We start from the raw sequence: 20108 nt of genomic DNA on the forward strand, positions 1-20108 counted from the left end.
ATTTAGTCAGCTAAATCATTAGCCTTGGTGGCTTCAAGACGCATTGTTGCTCAGTTGCCTAGCAACGGTGTCCTTGCGACTTTAACCACTTGAACACCAAGCACCTCATTTACTCGACTTCCTGTGTCCATTTGACGGCAGCATTCGTGTATCTTTTCGGGAACCCCCCCCCCCTCTCAGCCCCAGGTTGAGAACCACTGTCTTAGGCATGCATAACATTTCCATTGTTAATGAGATTATGAGAACCTAATGTGCTTGCAAAAATGTGGCAGTGAATTATCTTTGTAAATGTGAAGGCATTAATGTGTCTCCAAAAGAAGAGGCCAAGCTTCAGAGTGGGCAGTGTGGGGCCATTTAATATCCAAGTGGAAAGTTTGACCACTTTAATGGAAGACGACAAGGTTCATGATTATGTAAATTATAATATCCTTACAGGAATGCATAAATGATTTGAACACTTACAATATTCCACCCCCATCCTGTCCATATGCCCTTCCACCAAAGCAAACTATACTATGACCTCTATCTAATGATACTAGTCTTCAAATTTAAAAGATCTGGATTTTCTCTGCTTCCTTCCATGATGTTCTTTCTTCCTTGAGATCCGCCTTGACAGACCTTCTCCAGCTGTTTCTGGGTCTTCCTGGCTTTCTCTTCCCCTGTGGGTTCCAGGTTAAGGCCTGCCTGGTTGTGTTGGAGGATGGTTTTCTCAGGGTGTGTCCAATCCAGCCCCATTTCAGGCGTTTGATTTACTGATGGTAAACGGTTCACAATAATTGCTCTGTGACTCACAATGCTGTCAAAATATTTTACCTCATCATTTTCCTTTACATTTTCAGATCATGGATTGCATACAGTATGTAATGTCCTTAGCAAGGTAAGTGTAATTTTATCAGCAATATTTTGGTCCATACATTTTTTTTATTGTACCATTAGGCTTCATTTGAAACAAATGTGTATTGCTTCCCCTCTTTGTTGAAATGAAAAAACAAAACATATTGTTTGTACTCTACCTGCATTTAGAATCACCCAGGTGTTGTGCAATTTTCAATTGTCAGGTACTCACAAAAATATTGGACGGGTCCAAAAGGGCAAAGAGACACTATTTTATCAAGATATGATGCAATAGTTCTGGATTTTCTTGCTAGGTATTATGTTAATGAATAGCTGCTAGGTTTCAGTGAGCTTAACTAAACAGTATTGTGACTGTATAGATGATTGTTATTTTAATGTATTTTATTTTTCTCTTAATTAATTTGGATAACATTTTGGAAGGGGTCACAGAGGTATTTGGCCCTTATCTCAAGGGCTGCAATCACTGAACCTTTTTTGTGAGTCAGACCTTTTTTAAGGATAAAACAGTATTTTTGACATGTGGGTTCCAATTTATTCTTCACTCTTCTTTGAAGCAATTTTATGCTGATTCACCACTGCCATAGGCTTCCATTGCTTATTAAAATGTCTCTAAAACATCACATGTATGTATGTATGTATGTATGTATGTATGTATGTATGTATGTATGTATGTATGTATGTATGTATGTATGTATGTATGTATGTATGTATGTATGTATACGTTTGTATATGTACATTTATATTTATTGATAAGACAGAGATTTGGATCTCGGATGTCTGACATCTTTTACACAAATGTATATATTGGGTATGCTGTATAGGCCTATATAAAACAGCAACCATGTAGTGTCTGCTTACTGCTGTTTCATCAGCCCCATCTTGCAGCTGCATAAAGGATGCATCCCAGTTCCTCAACAATCTAGTCTAGTTTAGTTTAGGAAAAGATGTATGAGACATGAAATATGCCAGTTTAAAAAAATATATATAATTCTATGGTCACCAATCACCATAGAAGGCTGTCTATGACTTTATTGAAGCTCGAAGCTGCTCAAAATATCTTTATTTTTATTTTTTTCAGTTATCTAAGTATGAGTCATGAAATGTTGACTGATGTCAACCAATATATACAGTGTAAACACTGATGAACCACTATGTTTTCCCACAAATAATTATTAAAGATTAACAAATTAGTTGTACTTTATAGATAAAACACTTATAGATAAAATATATCATTGTTTTATCTTTATCTTTGTTTTATAGATAAAACAATTCTAGGTATTTGCTAAGTGTAGCAAATGGGAACTTAGAACAGAGGCATGATTACATATTCCAGAGTGTGTAAAAGTTGTGTGGCTGTAGTAATGAGATGGTATCACTCAGGGCCACATCCTCTGTGTCGAGGTGAAGCCAGGTCCAACATGTGTTTCTACAAACACAGGCCAATTGGAACAGGATGTCTTGTATATATGTCAATAATGTTTCCATTGGTATTCCATGGGAGATCTTTTACTACATGTTCCTGCTAACGCAACAGCAGTATAGATTAACGTGTGTGGAGCACATTCAGAGCAAGCCAGGTTAGAGAATGTAAGTTCAACAAATGAACAAGATTAATAGACAAACAGACTACCGAAGGCACACTTTTCAGCTCTCAGTTTCAAATTCTGTATTTTCCAGGTATTTTTAACCTGGGCCATATTTTTCTATCATCTGACATGGTATTGATTGATGCCATTGCCAACCAAATAAATAAATGTACTCTTTTAATTGACTTTTATTTTTGTTGTTGTTACACAATAATAGCAGCAGGCAGAGCTGCAGGCAAGTCGAATGCCAGTGAGATTTTGGTTGGAATTGATTTGTATGATTGGTACAGTACAGTACAGCTCAATACATACAATTGTTAAGGGGATGCAGACCAGAGAAAGACTTTCGTCTTGTTTACATCAGGGTCCCCCATTTTCAATTCATCATAACATATATGACATACACAACATACAGATAGACAGTACTGCTACATCTATACATTTATGACATACCAGATTTGCAAATACAGTACTGTTTGTGATACAAAAAGTGTCCAGAAGAGTGTATATACATTTGACGTAGAAACTGTACATTGGTGCCAGGTGATAGAAGGGCCTAGGGTTCAAAATAAGACTTTCAAATAAGATTTTTATCCTTGGTAGAAAAATAAGCAGTAGGCTAGGTTTTACATAAGCACTGTGTGTACTGTGTTGGCCCTGAAGTGGTCGCCACATGTTGGCCAAACCTGCAAAGTCGGAACTCGTCATCATTTTCACCAAACAGTTGTTTATAAACAACCCCTTACCAAGGATCACAGCTTCAACATGAGGTGCAACATTACCACCACCAGGGGCCTCTTCTGCACCACATGATCTCTCTGTCCTACATCTGGGGACCCTGATGTAAACAAGACGAAAGTCTTTTTCTGGTCTGCATCCCCTTAACAATTGTGTGTATTGAGCTGTACTATATTGTACCCATTCTGCAATCTGTTAATAAAAATGTCAATCAATAAATCAATCAATCTGTGCTACATATCCACCAACTGTTTACATTTTGTTACATGGTTTTGTGTAATTGCGCCACTATAATTCAAAGATTATGTTTTATTGGAAGGGATTAATAGATATGTTTTAACTGTAAAGCCAGAATGTCCATTAGAAGGTTTCCTTTTCAGGCTTCTCAGTCGAACAGACTAGACTGTTTGAATGAATGAATGAATGAATGAATGAATGAATGAATGAATGAAAACTTTATTTAACAGATTGCAGAATGGGTACAATACAGTACGGCTCAATACATACAATTGTTAAGGGGATGCAGACCTGAGAAAGACGTTTGTCTTGTTTCCATCAGGGTCCCCCATTTTCAATTCATATAGACATATATGACATACATGACATACAGATAGTCAGTACTGCTACATCTATACATTTATGACATACCAGATTTGCAAATACAGTACTGTTTGTGATACAGAAGGAGTCAAGAAAAGGGAGTATATACATTTGACGTAGAAACTGTACATTGGAGGAGGTTGGGTGGGGGGGGTTGGGTACATTGGGATATTGACAACCATACTGGGTAATTTACATTGGAGGTGGTTGGGGGGGGGGGGGGGGGCGGGGGGCACACTGTATAAACAAGTAACACTGTACATTGAGGGGGGGGGGGGGGAGACACTGTACAAACAAACACAATTGTACATTGAACTATTGACAAAACCATACTAGGTAAATGACTGTACATTGGAGGGGGTTGGGTTAGGATATTTACAGGGGCCAGTGTTGAATTGCAGTCTCCCGTAGGTGTCCCTTGAGAGAGGTTTTGAAAGTGGGTAGTGATCCACATTCCTTTACAGCTTTGGGTAGGGCGTTCCACATTGATGTGGCATAATTGCGAAACGTGTTTAGTCCCTTATTTGAGCCGAATCTGGGTTTAACATGATTTGTGGAGCTCCCTCTGGTGTTGTGATCGTGGTATTCACTGACCTTTGGGAAGTATTTTGACATGTACATGGGTACCTTGGTCGTGTAGTGTATCTTGTAGACCAGGCCCATTGCAAGTTGTTGTACTCTGTCGTCTACTCTAAGCCATCCTAGGTTGTCGAAGTGGGCAGGGGTGAGGTGGGTTCTAGGAGTAAGGTCAAGCAGTAGTCTGACCAGTTTGTTTTGAGATGTTTGTAATTTTGTTTTTAGCGCCTTTGAGGTGCTTTGGTACCATGAGGTGCAAGCATAGTCGTAGTACCCCTGAATGAGTGCTCCTGCCAGAGTCTTCAGGGTGTTCTTGTTTACCAGAGAGGAGATCCGGTACAAGAATCGAGTTCGTTGGTTGACTTTTTTTATTACATTGGATGCCATTTTGTCACAGGAGAGATTAGCCTCTAGGATGGAACCCAGGTAGGTAATTTCATCTTTCCTTGTGACAATATTGTCACCCACTGTAACTGAGAAGCCGTCGGTCTTGCTGAGTTTGTTATTTGAACCGAAGAGAATGGACTCTGTTTTGCCCATGTGTAATGATAGTTTGTTATCAGCGAGCCATATGCAGATTCTGCCTAGTTCCGAGCTGAGGGTTTTTTCAACCTGTAACTTGTTCTTGTCAGAGACCAGCAGGGCTGAGTCGTCCGCAAACAGGAACAAGTTGCAGTCACAAGCTGACGACATGTCATTTGCATAAATTAGGAACAGTAGCGGTCCTAGTATGCTTCCTTGTGGAACACCACAGCTCACTGTGAGGGGGGGGGATAGGGTACCGTTTACCTCCACCATCTGTTCCCTCCCCTCAAGGTAGGATTGCATCCAGCTCACTGATAGACTATCAAAACCAATTGCTTTTAGCTTGTCAATCAGAATGGAGTGATTGACCATGTCAAAGGCCTTTTGTAGGTCCAGCATGACCATGCCGCAGTATTTGCCTGCGTCCACCTCTTGTTTGATGTGGTCATTCAAATAGAGAAGGCATGTGTCAGTGGAGTGGGATGTTCTGAAGCCAGATTGGAATTCGTAGATTAGATTTTTTTCCGCTAGGTACTTTTCGACCTGTTCGTAGACTATTTTTTCCATGACTTTCGAGATGGAGGTGAGAATAGAAACAGGGCGGTAGTTGCCTGGGTCTAATTTGCTGCCCTTTTTGTGCAGAGGGGTCACCCTCGCAATTTTGAAGTCCTTGGGGACGTGTCCCTGTTTTATGGAGAGGTTTATTATGTGTGTGATGATTGGTGTGATGGCGGCTGCTGAGTCTCTGAGGAATTTGGAGGGGATGTTGTCATGGCCAGTGGCCTTGTTAGGTTGGAGGGCGCTCAGTTTATTGAGTACCTCATCTGTTGTTACCATTTCCAGCTTGAAGTCATCCTTGCGGACCCCTAGGTTTTTGTAGTAAGCTACTATGTGTTCTACCCCATAAAGCCCTGAGTGGGAGGGTAGTTTGTTTACCAGTGTTGTGGCTATGTTTGTGAAGAAAATGTTTAAGTAATTGGCTACATCCAGCTTGTCTGTGATGAGCGTGTTGTCAGTTTTTATGTTTATGTTTGAGAATCTGGTTTTAAGTTTTTTACTGCATCCTAGTTGATTATTGAGTAATTTCCAAAGTTCACGTGGTTTGTTTTTGTTTTCCTCAGTTTTGTCATTGATGAAATTCTTTTTTGCAGTTTTGATCATGGAGTTTACGTCGTTTCTTAGTCTGTTTCTTTCTAGTTTGAGTTCAGTCACGTGGGCTTGGAGTTCACTGCTCGTGCTTTTAGTAAGCTTTGACTGACTTTTACGAAACTCAGAGCATTTTTTGTCTCTGGTTTTCATAGCGGCCAGTATTTCGGAGTGCATCCACGGCTCAGCGCGATTTTTTACCCTGGTGGTTCTTAGGGGGGCCATGTCGTTTAGTATTGCTGAGAATTTGGTTTTGAAACCAAGCCATGTTTCGTCAACCAGTGTACCATTGAGTTCATCTGACCAGTCCAGACTCTCCAGTTCAAGGTTGAAGGCCTCGCTAGAGTAGGTTTTGAGGTCTCTAGATGTGACTGTTTTGTGGCAGCCAGCCTTTTGTTTTAGTTTTTTTCGGGTACAGAATATCATATAATGATCACTTAACCCACATGCTATAACCCCTTTATTTGAGATCTTGGACTTGTCGGAGGTCAGAATGAGGTCAATGGTAGTCTGAGTTGATTCACATACACGTGTGGGTTTTTGAGACTGTTTAGTCACAAATCAAAATTATGTAAGTCATTTAGACTTACAGATTGTGTATAACAAGTCATCTGGAGCGGTACACCTCTGGCAGCGAAGGATACGTGGTATTGTTCATCAAACAGTGTCAAACATGAGTGCTATACACTCTGAGTGCATAGTAGTATTTGTCCCTTTTTCGATTGTGTTCTTCGTGGACATCTGTCAGAATTTGACCCCCTATAGTTTTTCCAATCATTCCGCTACGTTGTTAACAATACATTTCGATCTGTATCCAGTTCTGTGTTTGGAAAAATACCTCACACTTTCTAAAGGGTTGTTTGTTATTTTGTCTGTCCACCTCATGAATGCGGTGATAGACTTTTACTCAGCTGAACACATTTGTAAACCCTTTGTAAACTGGACCTATTTAGAGAGGGGGCATGTGCACGTGCACGTGAATGTGATGAGATGCTGAATGTGTTCATGTGTTCATTGGAGAGGTGTCACTGAGCCATTTTTCTATATATATATTTGTGTATATCAATGGTAAATTGACTGCATATGCTGCTTTTATCCAAAGCACTTTACAACTTATGCCTCACATTCACCCATTCACACACCGACAGCAGAGGGAACCATGCAAGGTGCTCATCAGAAGCCGTTTGGGGGTTATGTCGACAGGCTGCCGGGAGGAGCCGGGATTGAACCATGGAACCTTCAGATTACCAGACAACCGCTCTTCCTCCTGAGCCACTGTAATCCCTACATATTATTGATGTCAATACTTGGTGTCCTTATCCATTCAGTATGTCATGTTCTCTGCTCCCTCTGCTTGGAATAGCCCGAAGGAGAACTTGAAACTAAAGTAATTGGTGAATTTAAAGCACTTTGCAGTGTATTGTTTTAAGATTGTGACCCAAACCATGTCTCCCTACTCCATGTTGTATGTCTCTCTTTTGCAGTGGTGGAAAGTATTTATACTCAAGTACTGTACTTAAGTACAATTTTGAGCTACTTATACTTTTCATTTTAGGGAACTTTATACTTTTATTCCACTACATTTATCTGAACCCATCAGCTACTAGTTACTTTGAAGAAAAAGATTTTGCATAGAAAACATGACAAAAATGTATGAAGATTATATACTTTCACATTATGTAATCAGAGGAGCATGACTGGACCACATACCACTTTAAGATGACCTTTAATCAGAGCAGCATAACTGGACCACACCACTTTAACACAACCTGTAGAGGTCAATGGATCGAGGATTGAACGTTCCCAAGTAAGTACCAGGTTAAATAAAGGTTCAAAACATATATATCCATTTCAGCGAACAATGACTATTTTCTTTGTAGATATAACAATTGAAATACACACGTTAACAGTGCAAGAAAAGATTTATTTGCTACATATTTACATTATGTCCATCAACAGTAGATTGTACAATGCATATTTGAACTGAAGCATAAGAAATCACTTAGTCTTGACGTAGTCAACACATTCATAATATAATAGTATTCGCTTAATGTAGCAAGCTCTCTTTCTCTGTGTGTAGGCTTATATATGTCTGCCTGTGTGTGTGTATATTGGTCCATGTTCTTGCAGTAGTTGATTGTGTATGGCTGTGAATGTGCGGCGATTGACGCGACCGGCCTCCCTTTGTGTTACTGGTGTCGCCCTCTGCTGGTGGCATGCAGCATCCGCAGCAGCAGGTCCGAGGCTGAGCCCATCATCATCAGGGTACTGTTGTGATCGTTGTCCGGCCCACGCTGACCGTCCTCGACACAGTCTGGATCCAACACACATCTCTCTGGACAAGACAAACAAATTGGGGGATTATACTTATATGATGGTGTTAGTTTGAGTATATTACACAGACTTGGCTACCAGATGTGTATATTACCAGGTCCTCCCTTCAGACAAATCAAGACCAACAACAATTTTGTAAATGTTACTCACCAGAGTCACAGCAGACCCCCGGAGCAGCACAGCGTCCCCCCTCTGGACCACAGGCTCTTCCTCCAGACTCACAGGGAGAAGGCAGGTGGTTCTCCTCCACACAGCGCGCTGCCTCCGCGGAGCCGACGTAACATCCCAGTCCCTCCCCACAGCAGATACTGGGGCCGAAGCAACGTCCCCTGTCCCCGGGGCCACACGACATGCACTGGGAAATCAAAGGCTCATTGTGAGTGGCTGCACTTGCTTCCCCATATAATATATAACGATCTCAAAATGCCAGTGTGCAAAATCCGTCTTGCGTGCATTTACGGCACAAACCTATACACCGCGTTACTATACGGTTCCATTTATCAGCCTACTGTCTGAAATACCAATTTACCAAGAGGCAAAAAGATGTCCAATACTGAAAACCACGTCTTTACAGAAAAAAGGTGGATTGATACGGAATTAACTAAGATAGAGGATTCATAAACATTTCTTTGGTACACCCATTCCCCCCACCTGCCTGACTTGTCTACTATGTTTAAAATAAAATAAAATAAATATTCTAAGCTGACCCTCGGAAGGAAATCGTGCTGCCTTGCCTACCTGTCTCTGGGCTGAGTCGGGGAAGGAGCGCTTCCCGCCTCTCGGGCAGTTCTGGATGTAGCAGGCGGAGGACAGGGCCAGGAGTCCCAGGACACCCAGCAATGGAAGTGTGGAATCTGGCATTTTGGCCCAAACAAAGTGTCGTCCGATGGATAGCCAGCCTATGTCAACTAGATCTCTTCTTGCCAACTCGGTTATCCTGCCACTATCCGGTGGGAACTTTCACTTATTTATAGCCTGGAGTTGTCCTTCAACACAGACAGACAGCCTACCTATGATGCTCCATCCCCACGTCATCATCTCATTTCTATATCGTTGACTCCTTGGCTTGGTAACTAAATGATTAAACGGACTAAAAAGAACAGTGATTAAGTATTGGCCGACTTACAAGTAGCTAATTGCATTGGCAGTAACTTAGTAATTGTATTGGCCAAAAACGTTTTATATTGGATATTCACATATTCGATTTCTATCTTCAATACATCTGTCCCTTTGCATAGGCCGGATATACTCTATTACTCTGTGTAAGGTCGTCAACAATCAGCAACCTTATTATTATTATTATTATTTAAATTAGTCTAATTATTATTATAATTTTTAGTTTTTTGTTGATCGCCTTTTTGTGGGGTATAAAAACACCAATAGCATCATAATGCAATGATCAAGAGGTCAAATATTTTATTTATTAATTAATACATTTTATCTGCCATAAATTACAATTGAAATTCAATAGTGTTAAATTGAAATTGAGTTAGAGTTCCATAACCATGCAAACCATATACATATCCCCCTCTAATCATCAGCAAAAACAATAGAAAACACTTTTGAAAGTAATTGGCACTGATCAAAGGGAGATATCTAATTGAATCACCACCAGTTGTGGAACTCTAACTCATTTCAATTTAACAGAAATGTTATGATAATTCATAGCAGTTTAATAATAATGAATTATGAAATTGAGAAAGTAGGTTGCTGCTGCATTGGAGGGAGGATACCTATAACTGATTCAGTGTTGGTTTTGTAGCTCTTACTCCTTTCAACCTAATGCTATTGAATTTTAATGGTAATTTATGGCCATTTAATATTCTTTCTTAAAGGAACATCCAAACATTATGGGAAATGTGCTTACCGTCTTCTCCGGAGTCAGACAAAAAGATAGATACCAATTTCCTCTCTGCGTTCAGTAGAACACTATCCGGCTGCAAGTTAGCCTAGCTTAGCACAAATGCATGGAAGCGTATACGGACCACTAGCCTATATTTTTATTTTTATTTTTTTATCCACTTTTTCTCCCATTTTCTTTTTTTTTGATCCACTTTTTCTCCCATTTTTCTATATTTTCTCCCATCCCAATTTCGTATCATCCAATTCAACCCTCCCCTGTCACGAACGCTGTTTCTTGCCTCCCACAAGCCGGCTGCAATGTGGACTAAGTCATACATAGCACAAGTCCCCTCCGGTACTTGAGGTAACAGCAGTCGCATCTTTTCACCTGCGCAGCTCGATCTCTCAGTGTCGAGGAGTAACGCGTGGGAGGCTCACGCTGCCCCCGACACTTCCTGATTCTACTGCGCAGGCGCACCAACCGACTTGTAGGAGTCGCTTGTTCACAACGTTCGATCCCCACCCTTCAGTTTTCCCTCCCCGTAATACGGCCAATGTGTATTACTGCGGACGACCAGCTAAACTGAAAACAATGTGGAGAGCTGGATTCGAACACGCGAATCCTAGCGTCTCCACACTGGTGGCGAGTGCCTTGCCCACTACACCACCTAGCCGCCCTTTTTCTCCCATTTTCTATATTTTCTCCCATCCCAATTTCGTATCATCCAATTCAACCCTCCCCTGTCACGAACGCTGTTTCTTGCCTCCCACAAGCCGGCTGCAATGTGGACTAAGTCATACATATAGTCCCCTCCGGTACTTGAGGTAACAGCAGTCGCATCTTTTCACCTGCGCAGCTCGATCTCTCAGTGGCGAGGAGTAACGCGTGGGAGACTCCGACACTTCCTGATTCTACTGCGCAGGCGCACCAACCGACCTGTAGGAGTCGCTGTCCACAACGCCCGATCCCCACCCATTAGTTTCCCACCCCCTAATACGGCCAATGTGTATTAGTATGGGCGGCCAGCTAAACTGAAAGCAATGTGGAGCGCTGGGCTCGAACAGGCAAGCCCAGCGTCTCCGTCATTCGTGGCGAGCGCCTTGCCCACTACGCCACGTAGCCGCCCTAACCACTAGCCTATCTTAAAACTCTGGGAGTGGTGTTTTTGGCCAACAGCTAGCTGGTCCATATCCGCTTCCATTAATTTGTGCTAAGCAGACTAGTTTGCAGCTGGATATCTGTCTACTGAATGCATGTCCATTTAATAGTGATAGTACTGTAATCTATGTCCATTTAATACTTTTTGGAGGGGGGAATACATGGGTAAAAATAAAATGTATTTTAGACCACTTGATCATTGCATTATGATTGATGTTTTTATACCCTGAAAAAAAGGTGATCAAATATATCTAAAACAATAAATAAATAAAAAGGCTGCTTCCCCACTTGCACAGAGAGAAAGATAAAACTTGAATATGTGAATATTATCCAATATCAAACCAACTTTACCATGGCCCAATTTCCAATGGCAATGGAAGAGTTTCCTGCACTGAAAGAACACAATGTCAATTTTATGTCAAATTTGTTTGCTCCCCCAGTGAAACTCCTCGCTGTCAGGTGAAAAGAAGCGGCTGGAGACTCCACATGTATCGGAGGAGGCATGTAGTAGTTCTACACCCTCCCCAGGCTGACAGTGGGGCAATGCACGCAACGACCAGGAAGGGAATTGGCATAACGACTAAATTGGGATGGGTGAAAAATGACAGAAAGCCCCAAAAATAAATAGAATAATAAAAGAAAGTTGCAAACTGGAGCAAAAGAGAGAGGGGGGTGTCTAAATGGCAGCTTGAATTGGCTTTTTGTGTTGACCTTATCCCCCTGACTACTTTGCAAACTGACCTCATCAAGAGTTAGGCAACCCTGAATTCCTGCGAATAAAACGTCAATCACTGTCTGCAAAATCCCCCAAATCTTCATTATTCCAAAGATTAGTGGCAACCTACATAAAAACAACAACATTCTGGCTACCTAAAAGGCAAGAGACAGAGTATACAACCTCAACATGTCACGCATTGCAGGGAGCATTGAAAAGCTGTGGCATCACATAATTGCTAGACTAGCATTATCGAACAATTTCATCAGAATAATTTGAGGGCCTATTGTATTTTTATCTTTTTTTGTGACCTGGCCTTTGGCAACCATTGCCCTAGATATGACAACAGGCTACTACGCTGCTAGAATAGGCATGTAAAAACACAAAACAAAAATGGGACCATTTGTAGAGAAAATAGGCCTACCAACCAATTTAAATGTATGTTATCCCTAGGACAAAATGTTTGGAAACACAAACTCGGCTGGATGACACATACAGCTTTGACATGCTCTCCTGACAATGTGAATGGAATGGGGTGTCTGGGTGTCCCACCAAGGATTTCCACTTTTTTACCCAATGATGGTAGTGAAGATAGGGGTATATGTGTGGCTTCTGAGAACAAAAGTTAAAACCAAAGACAAAAGCCAAAATTACCAACAAACAAATTAATACAACACACATTGTCAAACAATGAACGGAGATACCTGATTGACCCTAGACCCTCACCGATTTGCCTACAAAACAGATCCATGGAGGACGCAATAGCCACAACACTCCACAGTGCCCTCAACCACCTGATGGAAGATAATTCCTATGTGAGGATGCTGTTTGTTGACTATGGTTCACCATTCAACACCATAGTCACACCAGACTCTACACACCAAACTCAGGAACCAAGGACTTGACCTGATTCTGGACTAGATTCTGGACTTTCTGTCGGACTGACGCCAGGTGGTGGGGATGGGTCCCAACACCTCTACCCCTCAACACAGGAGCCCCCTCCTCTACTCCCTGTACACAGCATAATTGTGTTGCCATGCACAGCTCCAACATGGTTTGGGATAGGTCTGTTGAGAAGAGTCCATCACCAACAATGATGAAAGGCTGGACCCCATCATCAACATCAATGGGTCTGCTGTGGAGAGACCTCACCTGGGACGAGCACACCGGCCAGGTGGTGAATAAGGCACAGCATCGCCTCTTTCACCTCAGATGGCTGAAGACATTCGGCATGGGGCCCCAGATCCTATGGGCCTTCTACAGAAGCACAACAAAGAGCATCCTGACTGGATGCATCACCACCTGATATGGGAACTGCTCTGCCCTCAACCACAAAGTGCTATAGAGGGTTGTGTGGACAGCCCAGGACATCAATGGATGTGAGCTTCCCTCCATCCAGGATATATACAACGGACGGTCAGCAAAGAACGCAGGATTATCAAAAACCCCAACCACCCCAACCACAAACAGTTTGAGCTGATGCTGTTTGACAAACGATACCACAGCCCCAAGACCCGGACCAGCAGACTTTGTGACAGTCAGACTCATAAACAGATAACACAATAGCCTGCTACCTGTTTGCCCGCCACACACACACACACACACACACACACACACACACACACACACACACAGTCACACACACACACACACACACACACACACACACACACACACACACACACACACACACACACACACACACACACACACACACACACACACACACACACACACACACACACACACACACACACACACACACAAATGGAACTATGCACACACAACCACACAACATATTGTATGCACATCTACTGCACACACACTGCATTTTACACACACTATATCCACACATTACCACTGCTCTATATGTTTGTATATTCATACAGTATTATATACTGCGCCATATCTTTAATGCTACTTTTAACGTGATTTTTATGCTGTTACATTGTGCTGCTACTTTGTACTACCTCTACTGCCTTATTTAATTTGTATTCTATTTCATAAGATGCAATTGTTGCTGTAAGCCACTGTCACTACAACCAATAAACTACAAGTTTTCTTAAACACCTGTCTGCGCTGAATCCTCCAGATTCGCTGACCTAACACCATCAGCAACAAAGACCTGTGGCAACGAACACAACAACAGCCAGCAGAGAAAGAGATTCTCCAACGGCATTGGAGATGGATTGGCCATACACTCCGTAAACCATCCCTTAACATCACAAGACAATCTCTCAGGTGGAACCCCCAAGGGAAAATAAAGAGAGGCCGACCACGAAACACCTGGCGCCGAGACTTGAAAGATGATGCCAAGAAGATGGGACACACCTGGGGCCAGCTGGAGAGGTTGGCTCAGGATCAGGGTGTTTGGATAACCCTTGTTGACGGCCTATGCCCCAAACGGGGTAAAAGGCGTAAGTAAGCTGCTGTAAGGGTGAGGAACCAAAACATGAAAGTGAAGTGTGTTAAAAAAAAGTAGTAGAAAGCTACCCGGCTGCAAGCTAGCCTAGCTTAGCACAAATGAATGGAAGCGGATATGGACCAGCTAGCCTTGCTGTTGGCCAAAAACACCTCCCGGAGTTTTAAGCTAGGCTAGTGGTCCGTATCCGCTTCCATTAATTAGTGGCTTTGCCTCCCAACTCTCTGAAGCTTATTACGATGCATTTTAAGGTATGGAGTCAAATTACTTCACCAGTTGTTATAATGCAGCACTGATATTACTGATGCCCATTGTTCCTGCATGGTCAAGATGAGGAGAGAGAGAGAGAGAGAGAGAGAGAGAGAGAGAGAGAGAAGTTTCATTTGACTAGAGTCAGGGGCTGCATCAGAAATGGTCCATTTTATCTACGGAACATCAAGCTGGACCTTTGAACACGATCTCGGGAGGCTATCACTCCTCTGCTAATCTGTCTGAATATTTATGAACGTTACTCTAAACTGGCCTATTCGCATGCGAGGCGGCAAACTAAAACGTGGGGGTATGAACGCAGACCCAAAAGAACAACATCTCCTGAACCTTCGCTGCATGAGAATGATGTGATATCAATGCTGGCGCTGGTATAGTTAGTACTGTTCTGGCACACATATGAAGACACTTGATCATACATCCATATTACTGGCATGCAATCACACACGCAAGACATTATTCTGCGATACAGCAGCACAAGTTGGTGGTAAAGTTCCAATTCCAAGTGACCACCATCGATATTTTAACAGAACCAGGGAAAGACACAGATACATTTAGAACTTGTTTTGTTTTTTAAAAGGATGCATAGTGCTGTGTACCGTATGTGACCAGTCCTACTGTCTTTTCTGTTGTCATCACCAAGATGGATTCCTGTACATTGTTTGTACTGATTCTGATTTGGGATATAACTGGGACAGTGTGGGCGGTCAGGTAGCGTAGCGGAGATTGCGTTCTTCACCAACCCCAGGGACGCTGGATTCGCCTGTTCGAATCCAGCTCACAGCTCCGGGGTTGTCACCAGCTTGGCTGGCCGTTCACACTAATACAATTGGCAGTATTAGAGGGTGGGAGAAGCTGGCGGGGTGGGTCCGGGTCGTTGTAAACAGCGACTCCTACAGTTCGGTCGGGGCGCCTGCTAAGCGCGGATAGGATCTAAGGGCAGTAGTGTGATCCTTCCACACGTTACACGCTCTCAGTGAGAGTCCGCGCTGCCAGGTGAAAAGAAGCGGTTGATTGGCTAGACGTGTGTCGGAGGAAGCATGTGATAGCCTCCACTCTCCCAGACCGACTGTGGGGGGTAAGTGCGCAGCGACCAGGAAGGGGATTGGGAATTGGCATAACGACTAACATTGGGATGGGAGAAAATCGGAGGAAAAAGGAGGGGAAAAAAGATCAATAAAAAAAAAAAAAAATAACTGGGACAGTGTAACATGAGCGGAGACTCCCGCCATATCCCCCAGATCCCCCAGATCCCCTCCCTGCTGAACAGGCTGACCAGTAGGAGTCGCTGTTACAACGACTAGGACTCATTCCCCACTGGCTTCCCACTCTGCTAATTGTGTTCGTATAGGGACGACTGACGAAGCCGTAGGTACCGCTGCTGGGAATTGAACCTGGGTCTCTGCAGTGGTAGGTGAGTGCTTAGACCTCTACTGTACATTACCCAGATGCACACCCCTATACACCTTCTGTTAGATCTTCTTCTTCTGCAGTAGTGTAACAATTTGCAACCTAATGCATTATAATAGACTACACTCTTAAAAAAGATGTGTTGTGTGTTAATGTGCTGTTTTTCAACACAACTGTAGTGTTCAGTCAGGGACAACACATCCATGGAACATTTGTGTTATCTCTTTTATAAGTATAAATTGTCCAATAGGATGATGCACTTTAAATGTTGAATGCATCTTCGCCACATATCACTCACTGGGAAGAACAGTAGACCTATCGCTATTCTCCCAGTTCTCAGTAAACTGATGGAGAGAATAGTCCACTCACAAATACAGGATTACTTTGACTGTAATGGCTTGAACACAAGTTTTCAACATGCTTACAAACCTAATCATTCTACTTGTTCTGCCCTTACAGTAATGACAGATGACTGGCTCAAGGAAATTGATAACTCAAAGATGACTGGTGCAGTATTACTTGATTTTAGTGCTGCATTCGATGTCATAGACCATGATCTGCTCATCGGTAAACTAGAATGCTATGGGTTTTGTCCAACAGCCATCATATTTATGAAGAGTTATCTCACAAGTAGGACACAAAGGGTTTATTACACTGGCAGCTGGTCTCACTCTAAGGTCTTAGACTGCGGGGTCCCGCAAGGGAGCTGCCTTGGACCACTCCTATACGCCATCTTCACAAACGACTTACCATCAGTTCTGTGTAAAGCAACTGTACAAATGTATGCTGATGATTCCACATTGTACTATGCTGCAAAAACTGTCAGTGAACTGGACAATGTTTTATCAGCTGAGTTAAATATGGTGTTTGATTGGATAAAACGGAATAAGTTGGTACTAAACATCTCAAAAACCAAATCAATTATCTTGGGTTCGAGTCATAAATTGTCATCAATACCAAAAATGAGTTTGAACGTGTCTGATGAACCCATAGAACAGGTAAATAAAGTAAAATTACTGGGCATAATAATTGATAGCCAGCTGTCATGGGCAGAACACATTGATACCATAGTGAAGAAGATGGGGAGTGGTATCTCCATGGTGAGGAAATGTCTTTCTTATGTCCCTACATATATTGTGGGACAGGTGGCGAAATCTTTAATTTTATGTCACCTAGATTATTGTGCACCAGTATGGTCCTCTGCATCCAAAGGTCAACTAAAGAAATTGCAAACTGCCCAGAACAGAGCTGCAAGGTTAGTTTTACATTGTTCCATGAGAACAAACACCATCACTATGCACCGGCAACTCTCATGGTTAACGGTAGAGAATAGGCTGGTTTTCAACACAGTTAAATTTTTCAGGAACACTGTCTTTTCGTCTCAACCTGTTTTCTTATACAAACAAATTGTCAGATGCAGTCAGGTTCATTCTTATTTTACTAGGTCAGCTGATGATGGACAGATTATGTTACCACGTCCAAAATCAAATGCTTTAAAGAGGACTGTTGTTTATCGTGCCATCAATCATTGGAATAACTGCCCACTGAACATAAGTAAATTGAATAGTAAAGTGTCTTTCAAATACCACCTGAGAATGCACTACTTAAATATGTGAGCAAAATATTCTGATGTTGATAATGATGTCTACAATGTTTTACTGTTTTTAGACAATGTTACAATGTTTTTAGATAATGATGTCTACAATGTTTTACTGTTTTTAGATTATCATTGTTAATTGTGATTGTCATATGTATCTTATGTTGTTATGTTTTGTGTTTTGTGTTGTCTTTCTATGTGGACCCCAGGAAGACTAGCTCGCCACTTAGGTGACAGCTAATGGGGATCCTTTTTAAACAATAAACAACATATAGTAACCTACTTGCCTAATCATGAATCTAAAATCTTTTTCATAACAGGTGCAAAACCTCTACTGGAAACGGGGCCACAGCTTGGCACAACATGATTGGTAAAATACTATGGGCGAGAGTGTTCAATTACCAAAGGTTCTGAACTCAGCCATCTCAATGCAGTGACATTCGGAAGATGTTTTTATTTAGGAATAAACCAAGCCATTTGAAATGCAGATGAACCTTTTGTAAATGAGTTTTAATTGCCCATGTCATAACAGGTGGCTTGTTGTGTATAGGACAGACGTTTGAATAGTAAAATCTCATTTAGGTGCAAGTTAGAACAATTAACCAGAGGAGAAATTACAAACACACCAACAATGATGAGTGCAAAAGAAGGCCAAGGGTGAGACTCTTAACGCAGGGTGAAAGCTACAATGCAATTGTTGCATTAATTGTGTTGTACCCAGGAATAATAATAATAACTTCGTTTTATATAGCGCCTTTCAGAGGACCCAAGGTCGCTTTACATAGGGGGGGGGGGGAGATGACAAATTAACAAACATAGTGGACAGACACAACATATACATATACATATAAAGTGAGAAAGTTAGGGGTTAAAGGCCAAGTTGAAGAGGTGGGTTTTGAGCAGTTTTTTAAATGAGTCCAGAGTTGGGGCGGTGCGGAGTTCTGCGGGGAGGGAGTTCCAGAGGGTGGGAGCTGCCACACTGAAAGCTCTGTCCCCGAACGTCCGTAGTCTGGTTCGGGGGATGGAGAGCTGACCAGTGTCCGTGGATCGCAGGGACCGTGACTGAGTGTAGGGGTGGAGGAGGTCAGTGAGGTACTGAGGTGCCAGGGCGTGAAGGGATTTGTAGGTGAGCAGGAGGGTTTTGTACGTGATGCGGGATTTGATGGGGAGCCAGTGGAGGTGGATGAGGGTGGGGGTGATGTGCTGCCAGGGTTTGGTGCGGGTTAGAACCCTGAAGAAGAAGTGTGTGTGTGTGTGTGTGTGTGTGTGTGTGTGTGTGTGTGTGTGTGTGTGTGTGTGTGTGTGTGTGTGTGTGTGTGTGTGTGTGTGTGTGTGTGTGTGTGTGTGTGTGTGTGTGTGTGTGTGTGTGTGTGTGTGTGTGTGTGTGTGTGTGTGTGTGTGCGTGTGTGTGTGTGTGTATGGGGCAGAATAATAAGCAATGCACAGCACAAAGTAACACACTTGCCTTGGTGGCATCACATAGATTTGAATACACTTGCCTTGGTGGCTGTTATGTGTACTTTCACATGGTGGAGGATATACTTACTGTCTGTGGTGTATATTCACATTGTGGTGGTGTCACTAATTGGTGAGGTGTAATTGACACACTGTTTTTTTGGTGGTAATTAACATGGCTGCTCTTGTAATTGATCACAGGTGTGGTGACGAGGCTCCACACCCTACAAACAGACCAGGAGCTCGTCACAGTGTCGCTTACCAGAGTGCTCTCAGAAGTGCTCTCCCACCCGTGCTCACTATTCTTGACCATTTGCAGTTTGCTCCTTGCTATATTTTTGTCCATGTGCTTTCTTTTTGTTATATCCTGAACCATGGAGGTTGGAGCACCCAGCTCTCCACTTTTTGTACCTTTTAGTCCTAGCTGTTCAATAAATATTGTTATTTCTTTGGTAAAATGTGTCCGACTTCCTTGTTGTCCACCACGCTACAATCAAGGCCTACCGGGGAAACTAGTCATATTTCCTGTGACTGTGAAGGCCTTAGGGCAAGTCACTTATACTTGATTGTAACAGTGACATCACATAGATTTGAACACACTTGGTCTAACACACAAATGGCCCCCCATTTCAGGATGTCCACAAATATCACTGGTTTTAAACGCCATAATGATTGATAGTCATTGTAGATAATGATAATAGTCAGTTGGTCAAGATGCTTTATTGTTGCCTGACAACAGTGCAGGTGGTAATTGTTTTGGTAGCTCAGTTCAAGAAACATATCAGAAAAACAAGAATACACTAATAAACCACAAAGTAATCTAAAAGTACCTAACTAAAAGTAATGTAACTAATTACATTAATAATAATAGTCAAAAATAA

General features: G+C 42.3%; 1 protein-coding gene across 1 annotated transcript; it reads right to left on the reverse strand.

Moving 5' to 3' along the window:
- Nucleotides 1-8215: 8215 nt before the first annotated feature.
- Nucleotides 8216-9221, reverse strand: LOC311237103 (vasotocin-neurophysin VT 1-like; the record flags this gene model as incomplete). Its single annotated transcript, XM_084324909.1, has 3 exons — nt 8216-8361; nt 8511-8715; nt 9099-9221. The coding sequence occupies 3 exons, from the start codon at nt 9219-9221 to the stop codon at nt 8216-8218; spliced, it is 474 nt and encodes a 157-aa protein (XP_084181035.1).
- Nucleotides 9222-20108: the final 10887 nt, after the last annotated feature.

The sequence above is a fragment of the Notolepis coatsorum genome (assembly GCF_963971535.1).
Source record: "Notolepis coatsorum genome assembly, chromosome: 11".
Taxonomy (NCBI): Eukaryota; Metazoa; Chordata; class Actinopteri; order Aulopiformes; family Paralepididae; genus Notolepis; species Notolepis coatsorum.